General features: G+C 36.0%; 1 protein-coding gene across 2 annotated transcripts in view; it reads left to right on the forward strand.

Moving 5' to 3' along the window:
* NUP107 (nucleoporin 107) overlaps positions 1–14,154 on the forward strand; it is a 52,711-nt gene that overhangs the window by 36,991 nt on the left and 1,566 nt on the right. For both annotated transcript variants that reach the window (XM_024122926.3, XM_024122927.3), the window contains exons 18-26: positions 2,793–2,862; positions 3,183–3,301; positions 4,011–4,049; positions 4,353–4,503; positions 4,840–4,952; positions 5,883–5,985; positions 6,443–6,603; positions 7,265–7,390; positions 7,778–7,891. In XM_024122926.3, the coding sequence (XP_023978694.1) occupies positions 2,793–2,862; positions 3,183–3,301; positions 4,011–4,049; positions 4,353–4,503; positions 4,840–4,952; positions 5,883–5,985; positions 6,443–6,603; positions 7,265–7,390; positions 7,778–7,891 (996 nt within the window). The remainder of the gene's footprint in view (positions 1–2,792; positions 2,863–3,182; positions 3,302–4,010; positions 4,050–4,352; positions 4,504–4,839; positions 4,953–5,882; positions 5,986–6,442; positions 6,604–7,264; positions 7,391–7,777; positions 7,892–14,154) is intronic.

Genomic DNA, 14,154 nt, shown 5'->3' on the forward strand with positions numbered 1-14,154 from the left:
GGCCGCTGAGCCTGCGTGTGCGGAGCCTGTGCTCCGCAACGGGAGAGGCCACGACAGTGAGAGGCCCGCATACCGCAAAAAAAAAAAGAAAAGAAAAAACTTAACTGCATATTTAAATGATGCATCATTTCTGTTTATTTGGTTTAGGATTGGTTTCATCTAAATATATGGTATGCATGTAAGCTAATTTATCCCTTTCTTTTTGAAAAATTAAAATATATAATGGAAAATTCGCAAGACTTTCTTTTCCTAGATCGCAAAATAATCCAGTATTTTTTAAAGGAATATTCTCTTTTTTTGTTTTTTTTCTGCGGTACGCGGACCTCTCACTGTTGTGGCCTCTCCTATTGCGGAGCACAGGCTCCGGATGCGCAGGCTCAGTGGCCATGGCTCACGGGCCCAGCCACTCCGCAGCATGTGGGATCTTCCCAGACCGGGGCACAAACCCGTGTGCCCTGCATCGGCAGGCGGACCCTCAACCACTGCACCACCAGGGAAGCCCTAAAGTAATGTTCTTTAAAAGTTTTTTAAATAACCAAAGTATGTACTTGCAACAAAATAATCTAAAGATGTATAAGTAAGGCCTTTATAAAACTTCCTCCCAACCTCTTTATGGTTATTCTCATTCACTGAGATGATAAAACATTGATATGTATCCTACATACCCTTCTCCATAATCTTACAAATATATGTAGATAATGTAGATATTGCAGTATAGGATTTTGGTTTTTGAGGTTGTTTTTCACATCATTCTACCTATATTAGTCTACGGCTTTTTTTTTCCCCATTTAATGATACTGTCTTTGAGTTAGTGGATATAGATTTAACTTAACCTAACTTATTATTTTTAATAGGTATATAATGTTCTATAGAATGACATATCCTTTTTTTAATCATTCCCCTTTTGGTGATATTTAGGTTGCTTCTAGCACTGCAATGAACATTCTTGTTTATTTATTCTTATTTTTTTATGTTTATCTACTAGTCCTGTCTCTTTATAAGTTTCCTGAAAGCAGGAATGTTGGGTTAAAGGGTATATGTATATTAAGTTAATTCCCTTGTTGTAGCAATTAATTCATACTCCTACAAGTAATTTATTAATGTGGCTGTTTCCCTGCATTCTCACTAGTCCCAGATATCACAGTTTTTTTATTTTTTGCCAATCCATCAGATTAGGTGGGAAATAGAAATTCACTGTTCTTCTCATATTTCCCTGTCTATTCTAAGGCTGAGCAAGTTTTCCTATGTTTATTGACCATTTTTGAATTTCCTATTTAGAGCTTTCACCTATTTTTCTGTTGGATTTTATCTTTTCCTTATTATTGTATAAGAGTTCTTTGTATAGTAAAAAAAAAAAAAAAATGTATTGCTTTCTCTATCAAGTGTTTTTTTTGCCAGTCTGTTGTTTTGGAGATTCCAATGAATGAAAATAAAACAAGAAAGTCAAGGAACATATACAAATTTAGAAACAGGGGAGCATTTACATATGATGAGAGTGTAAATCTAGAAACTCAAGATGCAGTAAGTTACTAGAATTAATAAGAGAATTTTTAAAGTACCTAAATTCAAGACAAAGTTATGAGAAAAATCATATCCTTTTTGTAATTGTTACAGCTAGTTAGAAAAGGATTTAGCTCCCTGCAAAAGTCCCATTTAAATTACTGACCAAAACTATAAGATACCCAGGAATAAAATTAACCAAGGGTTTGAGGACCTTCATAAAAAAAAACTATTGAATCCTATTGAAAGACACAAATAAATAGATAAACCACATTCCTGGATGAGGTGATTTGATATAAATATCAGTCATTCCAAAATTAACATTGAAACCTAATGCTTTGGGGCATTATTTCTGAACAGAAAATTTCCAGGTAGAAGAATAAGTGAGAATGGCGAGAAAAGAACAATAGTTAATAGGGTATTTGCCTTCCTCAATAATAAAACAATATAAAGATACAATAAAACAGTATCGAATTGTCACAGGAATAAATAGATCATCAGAATACGAAAATCTGTATTAGATCCAAATATATATGTGAACTTAATAGATGTAGATGACAGAGATGACGTTTCCTTTCAGAGGAAGAGGGATGGTTTATTTACATACATGTTATGGACATAATTGACTTTCCATCTGGAAGAAAACAAAGCTAGATCTTTGCTTCATGCCATGTATTAAAATCAGTTCCAGAGGGAGCAAACATTTGAATCTAAAAAAGAAAAAATGTTGGAAGAAAATTTAGACAAATAAAAATCAAAATATATTTGACCAAAATTATATGAATTATTTGCTTCAGAAAAAAATCCAACAGCAGGTTACGTGTAAATTTTTTCTACTCTGTGCCTAATCACTATTTTGATGGGTTTTGTTACTTTTGGTGCCATTTGCAGAAGAGAATACCCAAAGAATGCTTTCAAGAACCACTGTTTATGTTGAAGGAAATCTTACAGTTTATTTTGATTTGGTCACATGTGCCCTTCTTTTCTGGTTCACCATGGACTGTCAAGGAAAACTGTAGTAAAATATAATAAATAAAAGTTTCATAACATTCACAGAGATTAAATTGTTTTATCGCAATTCTCTGCTTTCAAAGATAACATTCAGCCTTGAGTATATATTCCAAGGGCAGTATTTTTCTCATATTTTACTTTATTTTGGTCTCCTAAGACTCTTCATTTCCAGCTTTTTCTTTGTATATGTTCCTTCAAAAGTTGACATTTTTAGCTTACCAATGAGTACATACTGCAGAACGACCATAGTAGATTTATGGAAAATGTAAAAATTTTTTCAGAGAGTTCTGGAAGAGAATCAAGAACATTACCATATAGTTCAGAAATTCCTTATCCTGGGAGACATTGATGGTAAGATATATTTTATTTCACTTTGTATGAGTTCTTTGTTTTCTTTAGTAATTTTGTAAAAAGTTATCAAAACAGTGCATATGACTTACCACATTTTGTCATCTCTATAAATATCAATCTATCTGAATGCAACTATTTACTTAATTTTTAGAAAATAAAGTTTGAATTTAATCCAGAGTCTGTTTTATATGATGGTTCTTAACAATGAGATAGTGAACTGGTAGTGGTATAGAAATATAGTAAATGTCCTTGGATAGTGTTTATATCTCTTCTTTTGATTTTTATCCCTATTGTTGCATCTTTGCTTTGATGGCGTACAGGTCTGATGGATGAATTTAGCAAATGGCTTTCCAAAAGCAGAAACAATCTACCTGGACACCTCCTTCGCTTCATGACTCACCTCATTTTGTTTTTCCGCACTCTGGGACTACAGACCAAAGTAAATAAAAATGAGCTGTATACCCTTCTCTGTAAGACTGATGCTTTATACACCTATTGTCAGGAAAACATGCTACTTTTTGGTTGTTGTTTTCTGGAAATGGTGACCGTAGTCTCATATCGTCACTCGATGATAATTCACTGCAGGTTACTTGTTAGGGTTCTAATCTGTGGCTGCAGAATGCTGGTGGTTACCTGGTTTTTGGACAGTTTATAACTTTAATCCTCATCAGTACCCAACTCTAAATCAACCAGCTAAGCTAACTGAACCAGACTAAGTTCTCTGAGATCTTAAACCTTTGTTTTCTTTTTTCTTTTTCTTCTGTCCTAAATGATTGGTAACATTTTGGTCAGAGTACATGTAGAAGGCAGAATGATACTGTAGTTGAAAGCTTGGGTTTTGGAGTAAGAATCCTGGATTCACATTCTTACTCAGCAGCTTCTAGCTGTGTAATTCTGGGTAAATAAAACCTCCTTAGGTCTTAGTTTCTTCCTCTGTAAAATGTGAACAATAATAGTAACTACCCACAAAGAGGGTAAGGCAGTACATGAACTTTGCTAAGCACTTAGTTATTGCATGTAGTTATTGCTCAGTGGTAAATATTAACAGTCATTAAATCATTATAGCGGAATTTTTATTAGATATATTGCCAGTACACATAAGCCGTTGTATTTATAATTTAATAATTGTATCTTTTTTTCCTGTGAAGGAAGAAGTTTCCATTGAGGTTTTAAAGACATACATACAGGTAAACTTTGAGAAACCACAATTATATTCTTTTTTTTTTTACCATTTTAATGAAAACAAAAATCAGAATGATAATATTTTAATATCTAGTGGCAGGAGAGTCATCAAAATCCATAAAGGTCTTTTAATTGTCATAAGTACTTTCTTTTGGAATTTAAAATTCTGTTTAGCAGCACAAATCTATATCTGTATGAATCTCTCTTAAATATATGTGAAATTTTGAAGTGAACTTTTTAAAAAGCAGTGTTGATCCTAGAACTTGTTTTATTATTGACATACTTTGATCCTTTTTTTGTTTTTTTAGCTTTTAATAAATGAGAAACATACAAATCTCATAGCATTTTATACCTGTCATTTGCCTCAAGACCTTGCTGTTGCCCAGTATGCATTATTTTTGGAAGGTGTTACAGAATTTGAACAGCGCCACCATTGCCTGGAGCTGGCTAAAGAAGCAGGTAAAAATGGGTGAGAACTTCATCTACTGGGCTTTGTAGGCAGATTATCATTTTGGCTTTAGTAACATTTAGCCTTCTAGTTTTAAATCCTATTTCTCTTACGAGGTAAAAAAGGAACGAGGTTTTCAGTGAAATTCTGTTTTAGGAATGAAATAACCTATACTGTAACTCGTGTAAAATATCTTTTAATTTTGGCATTTTCTTTTATAATGTCTTTTGTATTTTACATATTTTTAAAGAATTGTTATCCCAAATTTACCAAATCATTGTGACTGTTTAGAGAATATTAGTGTGAATGATTAATTCTTGCTTTTGTTTCTTCAAAAAATTCTTTAGATTTGGATATTGCAACTATAACAAAAACCGTAGTTGAGAATATTCGGAAGAAAGATAATGGTGAATTCAGTCATCATGACCTGGCCCCAGCCCTAGATACTGGCACTACTGAGGTAACATGAGGGGAAGAGAGAGGTGTGTTATATAACTCCTGATAATCCCTCATGTTATGCTTTTGTGAACTTCTACCTTAAAATACTCTGGCTTCTTTCTTTTTTAAAGAATTTTTCTTTGTCAGCCAAGTTATAAAAATTGGCAGCAAACTTAAGGTCTTGTGTAAGGAATTGCTTAATAGTAGTATTATGTTAAGGGAAGTTTCTTTAATGGAAAAAACCTGAGCATTGGATTTTTGCTCATCAGATTATTCTAGATACTTGATCAGTCACTAACTTTTTTTTTTTTTTTTGTCTGAGTCTGGTCTTAGTTGCAGCACTCGGGATCTTTTCACTGCGGCATCTTTTCGTTGTGGCGGGCGGGCTCTTCGTTTTGGCGCGTGGGCTTCTCTCTAGTTGTAACATGTGGGTTTTCTCTCTCTGTTTATGCCTTGTGGGCTCCAGAGCGCATGGGCTCTGTAGTTTGCGGCACACGGGCTCTCTCATTGAGGCACGAGGACTTAGTTGCTCCGCGTCATGTGGGATCTTAGTTTCCTGCATTGGAAGGTGGATTCTTTACCTCTGGACCACCAGGGAAGTCCCGATCAATCACTAACTTTTATGTAGCTTACTTATTCCTATTTTCAGAAAAGAATAGAAAGTTTTATCTGGGAAAGAAAAAAATTTTAGAGTAGCACTTAAAGGAATTACATAATTAAGTTGGTGGGACATCACATACATAATCCCAGATTCACAGTCCAGTAAGTTTTTTCTATAATTTATTAAAGACCTATTAAATGTGAAAATAAACTAAGAAAAGCTATTTCATTATTTTGTATAACCTGAGGGAAAATATTCACTAGAAGTATAGACATAAACTGGTTCTACTAATTTGCAGAATATCTTAGAAAAAACACAATTGACATTTCTTTTTTCCAATTAAATGAATAGGAGGACCGTTTAAAAATCGATGTAATTGACTGGTTGGTATTTGACCCATCACAGAGGGCGGAAGCACTAAAACAAGGCAATGCCATAATGAGGAAATTCTTGGGTATGCTGTATTTTTATATTCTTTTTTTTTTTAAGTTTTTGTTCTGTTCTAGAACTTTGTTGTTTGTTTTTCCAACCCTTCCAGTAGGGTAAGGTACAAAACAGCCACTGTTACGGCTGGTATTATGAAACAAAACATATTTAATAGTGACTTTTCTTGTCGTACTCAATTTTGCATATAATCTCAAGGCTTTGAAAAAATTGAATTGCTTTTTTTTAAGACACAGCAAAGTATGTAAAAGTAATTGCGTTTAATGAATCTTTATGTGACTGTTACATTGAAATAAGGAAAAGCCCAGCCATTAAGTAGAGAGATCACCCAGACCTTTAACAGAAGTACCTTGAGACCTGAAATGGTTACAGGTAGCTGTGAAAGTTGCCAACCAATAATTTGATTCCTTTAGAAACCATTACATGGAAATCCATATGTATTGAAAAACTGTGTATCTTTTTCACAGCATCAAAAAAGCACGAAGCTGCAAAAGAAGTATTTGTGAAAATTCCTCAGGATTCAATAGCAGAAATCTATAACCAGTGGGAGGAACAAGGAATGGAGAGCCCACTTCCTGCTGAAGATGATAACGCTATCCGAGAACATTTGTGCATTAGAGCTTACTTGGTGAGATTGTAAAAACCACAAAACCTTTCTTTATGATGACTTTCCTGATTCACTCTCAGTCCTTGAACTGTTTTTCCAGAAGTGGTGATTGACTCATTATCTTAGCTCCCTTGTGACTGTGGGACTGACTGATCCATAAGAACTTTGAAGACAAGACCTGGTCTTCATATGCATGAGCCTCTAATCAGTGCTAACCAACTAAGAACATTTCACATGGTAGATAGTGTGTGTGATGTCTGAAACATACGTTTTCTTAAGATTCTTTGAATGCTTCTCTCAACTTTAACATTTCAGCTTTTGGCAATAACTGAAAAAAGCAAGATATTCTGTATTGTGACTAAAATAACAACATACTCATTCAAAATTCATTCAACAAATAATGAGGTGATTGGCTAGGTTCTAGGACTAATTTTGGATGTCTTTCTATCCTTGCCCTCTAGAAGCTTGATAGGCTTATCAAGAAGACAGACAAGTAAATATGTGAACATCACAAACAAAACACTTATTCACCATGATTTATTTTTTGTATAAAAAAGAAATATTAAACGATTTTATTTCTTGCTACTGAAAAATTATTTCTAAGAACCAAATTTTTAAAAACTTTGTTGGACATATGTGAACAGTTTTTTTTTGTATTTCTCTATTTTATTTTGCATTTTAGGAAGCCCATGAAACCTTTAATGATTGGTTTAAGCATATGAATTCAGCTCCACAAAAACCTACTTTGACACCTCAAGCAACTTTTACTGAGAAAGTGGCTCATGAACACAAAGAAAAGAAATATGAAGTAAGTTGAATGTAGATGAGACATGTTTATTGTATCTCAAAAATACATGTCATATATTTAAAGAGATCATTTCTTCAGCAGTTATATTCCTATTATAACAAGTGATTTTCCTTATTACTGTTCTACTTTGAAAAAAAGCCATCCCTTTAGTTACTTTTCTGTAGATAATTAACCAAACATGAACCATACCTTCAGGTGACAATAGTGCTCATTTACATGGTTAACATTTTAGTGTTTTATTGAACTTCAATCCGTCGATGTTTGTTTTTATATTTGGCTTACTGAATGTCAACTCTTTAGAATGATGTTCCATATATGTATATTCCTATCTGTACTTTACAGATACATTATAGTCTGTTATATATCTGCCTTATGTTTGTTTTGCAGATGGATTATGGTATTTGGAAAGGGCATTTGGATGCCCTAACTGCTGATGTGAAGGAGAAAATGTACAATGTCTTGTTGTTTGTTGATGGAGGGTGGATGGTGGATGTTAGAGAGGTAAGCTGTATTCATTGTTTATAGCTAAAAGCAGAAACAATGTCTTTTTTAAAAAGTTTTTTGAATACGAGCAGCTACAGATCTTATATAACCTTTGTACTTAAAACTAAACATCCCATAATTTAACCTGAAATACTAGTTAGGGAATATAGGAATGTTTGACTCTTGGGTAAACTATTTTTCCATATTTAATATGTTCACTCAGGATAGTAAAATCTAATTTTTAAAAAAATATTTATGTATTTGATTGCGCTGGGTCTTAGTTGCAGCAAGTGGGCTCCTTAGTTGCAGCCAGTGGGCTCCTTAGTTGTGGCATGTGAACTCCTAGTTGCAGCATGCATGGGGGATCTAGTTCCCTGACCAGGAATCGAACTCAGGCCCCCTGTATTGGGAGCGTGGAGTCTTAACCACTGTGCCACCAGGGAAGTCCCAAATCTAGTTTTTTAAAGTTCTGGACCTAAAAATTAATCATATATGTATTCAACTCAATTTATGGATATGAAGATAAGTCTAGTAGAATGAGTAAGACATATATAAAGCAGTGGTTCTCACCTCTGAGCTGTCCATTTAAATGATCTGGAGAACTTTTTAAAAATACTGGTTTGGTTCCACTAATGGTTACCACTAGTGGGGAGCGGGGAGGGAAGGGCAACATAGGGGTTGCAGAGGGGGAGGTAGGAACTATTGGGTGTAAGATAGGCTACAAGGACATATTGTACAGTATGGGGAATATAGCCAGTATTTTGTAATATCTGTAAATGGAATGTTGCCTTTAAAAATTGTATTAAAAAAAATCTTTTAAAGAGTCCTGAAAAGACATGACAATTAAATGTAGTATGTGATCCTAAACTGGCTCCTGCATTGGAGGAAGAAAGATGCTATAAAGGAGAGTGTTGAGTCAATGATGTTAAGGTATTACGTCACTGTTAAATTTCCTGACGTCGTTAACTGCATTGTGATTATATTAGAAAAACTTCTCTTTATTAGGAAGTAAACACTGAAGTATTTAGAGGTAAGGGAACATGATTATGCAGCTTTCCCTCAAAGGGTTAAAAAAATGTGTATTTATAGATACACATACAGATGCAAATCATAAAGCAAACAGGGCAGAGACTGAACAAAGGGTGAGGGTATTGAGATATTCTTTGTACTATTGTTGTAATTTAGTTTGTTTGAAATGATGTTCAAATAAAATATATTTTTAAATACTAAAAAAAAGGTAAAATAAAATACCGGGTTCCACTTCCAGAGATTCTGGGTTAATTGGTCTGAGATAGGGCTGGCTGGCTTTTTTTTTTTTTCTTTTTTTAAATTACCTGGAGAGCTTTAATGTGTAGCCTGGGTTGAGAAACCAGTTACAGAAGTACTAAATGCCATAAGAAAAGCACAGATGAAGCATTTTGTGAGTTTAGGAAGAGAAAAGGTTCCTTCTACCTGGAAGAGATCTGGACAGAATGCTTGAAAGGTGTAGCATTTGACTGAACCTTGAACGAATTGGGTAAATTTGGATGAGCTGAGGTGGGAGAAAGGAAGGATGCTGCAGGTAATAATGGTGTGAGGGAAAGGCATGGAGGCTTGCTCATGGGGCATGACAGAAACAGGGAGTAACTCAGTTTTACCTCTGCAGACCTGATGATCTGTCCAAGGATTGTAAATGCTGGATTCTTGGATATTAGGTATATTATTTTGAACAGAAAATCACAGGAGTATGTTTGGTATTTTTCCTTCTGCATTCCCTGAATTTTAGTATAGTCACTCCTTTTTCACACTTGATCTTAGCCAAAAGGCTGAGAAGCGATCATCACTCCTTTTTTATTGTTTGTTTTGTTTTGGTTTTTGCTACTACATTTTTTTAGTTCCTCTGGCTTCCCTTTTTTGACCAGAAGCAAAAACATTAGGGACAGGAGACTAGATTTGAGCCCCTATTTGCTACTATTCCTGATACAGTAACTCTGCTGACTTCATAAATCGTTTTGAACCTTTAGCAGTTTCCTTGGGTTTTCTTTTCTCTTTCAGGCTGCTGCTCACAAAGGTAAAATTTTAGTGTTGCAAAATGCTAATTAAATGGTATTTAAGGTTTGAAAAGACTTGATGCCTTATTTACACATAAATCTTTGTTATTCTAATTAATTAATCTTAGATTAGGGACTTCCCTGGTGGTGCAGTGGTTAAGACTCCAAGCTCCCAGTGCAGGAGGCCCGGGTTCGATCCCTGGTCAGGGAACTAGATCCCACATGCATGCCACAACGAAGAGTTCACATGCCACAACTAAGGAACCCGCCTGCTGCAACTAAGACCCGGAGCAACCAAATAAATAAATTTTTAAAAAAAGATAGTGAAAGTCACAAAACAGACATTCTGGAGTGTTTTAAAAATAGAGTAGGAGTGGAAGGCTATGAATGATACCAATTTGTTTTACCAAACATTTAAAAATCAATATTCAGTCTCAATCACTTCTTCAAATCTAATCCAAACAAGAAGAGATTTCTTGAACAATCAAATGATAAATAATGATATTTTGAGTTGAGTTTAGCTTAATACTCTTACATACTCAGCAAAGCAGGAAATTATTCAGGGCTCCTGATAGCACTTATATCACTTGTATAAAAATTAGGAAATGGTATCCATTCTCTTATACAGATAGATTCCATGCCAAGTGCACATGACCTGTAGACTGGAGCATGGATTAGATTTCAGCCCCCACTCACTCACCTGGCTAGCACCATGTGCAAGGCACAGCTGTTCAACAAAGCCCTGGCCTTATATGCTGACTCTTACATCTGTACCTCACTTTTTACATAACTGCAGAACGGGCCCATTCGTGTTGGAGGCTGGTGGCACACAGGGATGGCAGGGGGAATGGAGGAGGCAGGTCATCTTTACCTACTTTTCTCCACCTCTGCCTCAACCACATTCTAGTTGAAGCCTCAACTGTCTTTCCCTCGCTTCCACTCTTCCTTACGCAGTCCCTTCCTCATATAGATCAGCTAGTAATAGTTTTAAAATCAAAGAGTTATGACTCTCCTGCTCAGACCCTTCTGATGGCTTCTTGTTACACTTTGAATAAAACCCAGAGTTCTTTTCTTGACCTACAAGATCACACATCCGCTGGGCCTTGACTGCCTCCCCAGTCTTGTATCCTACTGCTCTCCCCTCACTTTGTTCTAGCCTTCTGGCCTCTTTGCCGTTCTTCTGCCTAGAGTGCTCTTTCCCCCAGATATCTGCATGGATGGCTTCCTTACTTCCTTCAGCAGTCTGCTCCAGAGTCATCTCTCTTTAGAGACCTTGCCCCACCCCCAAACTCCCTATCCTAAATAGGACATATACATGTATGCACATATATGTACATAAACACATCAACACATATCAGTTAATGAGCTTTTCTCACATATAAAGCACTACATGTCCCTGATGGAAAGAATCTTTTTGTTTTATATATTTACAGGATTTTTCAACTTTTTCAAATTTACAGGATTTTTTATTCAGATGAGAAAAATATCATAGGTTGTAGCAGAGCAATTTATTCCCTTTTCCTTGTGGCAAACTGCTGGGCCCATCAGGCATGATTCTGGTTGGTTGATGGTTGATAGCAGCCAACCCACTGGTATGGAGATCGCCTGTAGTCAGCAGAAGAGATCACACCCTGATATTTGGCAGCAACAGGATTTCGGAGAGGCAGGTGCCAGAATCCATCCTATGAAACGAGGTTATCAATAAGCAGGTGGAAAGGAGTCTAGGGGCCAGGGGTTACTTTGCTTCTTTAGCATAGGGGGAAAGAGTACATTGGAGCACAAATGGAGTGACCCAGAAAGAAGCAGTCTTCTTATTCTTACTAGGCCCCTAGTAGGATTCACTAATATGAATTATGAGTAAGACCTTGAGGTGTTTTAAATCCACCTCTGAAGGTAGTAAGTTCCTATCTGAGAAAATAAATGAAGGTGCTTTCCCTTTTAAAGCTAAGAAAATACAAAGCATGTGTTTTAATATTTGCTTCTATGTATCTCTATCTCAAAACAGGACAAAAAGATTGACACTAATTTTTCATATGTGTGGAAACCTGACCTATGTCAGATTTAGTACAATTACTCCTTGGTATAATTTCCAGATTACATTCTGTTGCTTCACACCTCCACTTACATCTACCTTTGAAAATGTTTTAGCAATTTAATATTATAGTCTCTCACATGAAGAGATTTTTAGTGATTAATATAATTGTCATAAGGAAAAAAATTTTAATTAATTAGGTGTCTTATTAGGCTTTTCAAAGGACCAGTTGGTATTTTTGCTTGTCCTGTTTTCTGTTTTGTTTTACACTATGAGTCCTATGGATTTCCTTCTAATTTTTAAGATTATTTCAGAAATTTTATTGTGGTTGGGTACCTTTTTATTATTTTAATTATTTTAGTTTTCAGTGGTTGCGCGTCCGCCTGCCGATGCAGGGGAACCGGGTTCGCGCCCCGGTCCGGGAGGATCCCACATGCCGCGGAGCGGCTGGGCCCGTGAGCCATGGCCGCTGAGCCTGTGCGTCCATCCGCTGGGCCTTGACTGCCTCCCCAGTCTTGTATCCTACTGCTCTCCCCTCACTTTGTTCTAGCCTTCTGGCCTCTTTGCCGTTCTTCTGCCTAGAGTGCTCTTTCCCCCAGATATCTGCATGGATGGCTTCCTTACTTCCTTCAGCAGTCTGCTCCAGAGTCATCTCTCTTTAGAGACCTTGCCCCACCCCCAAACTCCCTATCCTAAATAGGACATATACATGTATGCACATATATGTACATAAACACATCAACACATATCAGTTAATGAGCTTTTCTCACATATAAAGCACTACATGTCCCTGATGGAAAGAATCTTTTTGTTTTATATATTTACAGGATTTTTCAACTTTTTCAAATTTACAGGATTTTTTATTCAGATGAGAAAAATATCATAGGTTGTAGCAGAGCAATTTATTCCCTTTTCCTTGTGGCAAACTGCTGGGCCCATCAGGCATGATTCTGGTTGGTTGATGGTTGATAGCAGCCAACCCACTGGTATGGAGATCGCCTGTAGTCAGCAGAAGAGATCACACCCTGATATTTGGCAGCAACAGGATTTCGGAGAGGCAGGTGCCAGAATCCATCCTATGAAACGAGGTTATCAATAAGCAGGTGGAAAGGAGTCTAGGGGCCAGGGGTTACTTTGCTTCTTTAGCATAGGGGGAAAGAGTACATTGGAGCACAAATGGAGTGACCCAGAAAGAAGCAGTCTTCTTATTCTTACTAGGCCCCTAGTAGGATTCACTAATATGAATTATGAGTAAGACCTTGAGGTGTTTTAAATCCACCTCTGAAGGTAGTAAGTTCCTATTTGAGAAAATAAATGAAGGTGCTTTCCCTTTTAAAGCTAAGAAAATACAAAGCATGTGTTTTAATATTTGCTTCTATGTATCTCTATCTCAAAACAGGACAAAAAGATTGACACTAATTTTTCATATGTGTGGAAACCTGACCTATGTCAGATTTAGTACAATTACTCCTTGGTATAATTTCCAGATTACATTCTGTTGCTTCACACCTCCACTTACATCTACCTTTGAAAATGTTTTAGCAATTTAATATTATAGTCTCTCACATGAAGAGATTTTTAGTGATTAATATAATTGTCATAAGGAAAAAAATTTTAATTAATTAGGTGTCTTATTAGGCTTTTCAAAGGACCAGTTGGTATTTTTGCTTGTCCTGTTTTCTGTTTTGTTTTACACTATGAGTCCTATGGATTTCCTTCTAATTTTTAAGATTATTTCAGAAATTTTATTGTGGTTGGGTACCTTTTTATTATTTTAATTATTTTAGTTTTCAGTGTTTTATAAGAAAATGTAGTGGGCATAAAAGGTCTGTTCTTTTTTCTGCACTCTTAGTACCCACAAAATTTTTTAGAAAGATCCCCGTATACTTATAAAGAAATGCTCACTGTTTTCTCGACAGTGTTTTCCTCATGTATCTGTTAGTTCTGTCCCATGCAAATCTTCAGATTCTTTTAATTTTTCTATTTTTAATAAATTATACAAAGACATCATAAATTCTTTCTCTGTTTAAAGAAACAAAATATGTGCAATGCAGTTGTCCTCCCTGTGCACCTCTCCCCTCATCCTGATCCTCTTCCCAGCAGGAATCACTGCTGTTGGTATGAAAAGCCCTCTCGGGCTTCCCTGGTGGCGCAGTGGTTGCGCGTCCGCCTGCCGATGCAGGGGAACCGGGTTCGCGCCCCGGTCCGGGAGGATCCCA

The sequence above is a fragment of the Physeter macrocephalus genome, chromosome 6 (assembly GCF_002837175.3).
Source record: "Physeter macrocephalus isolate SW-GA chromosome 6, ASM283717v5, whole genome shotgun sequence".
Taxonomy (NCBI): Eukaryota; Metazoa; Chordata; class Mammalia; order Artiodactyla; family Physeteridae; genus Physeter; species Physeter macrocephalus.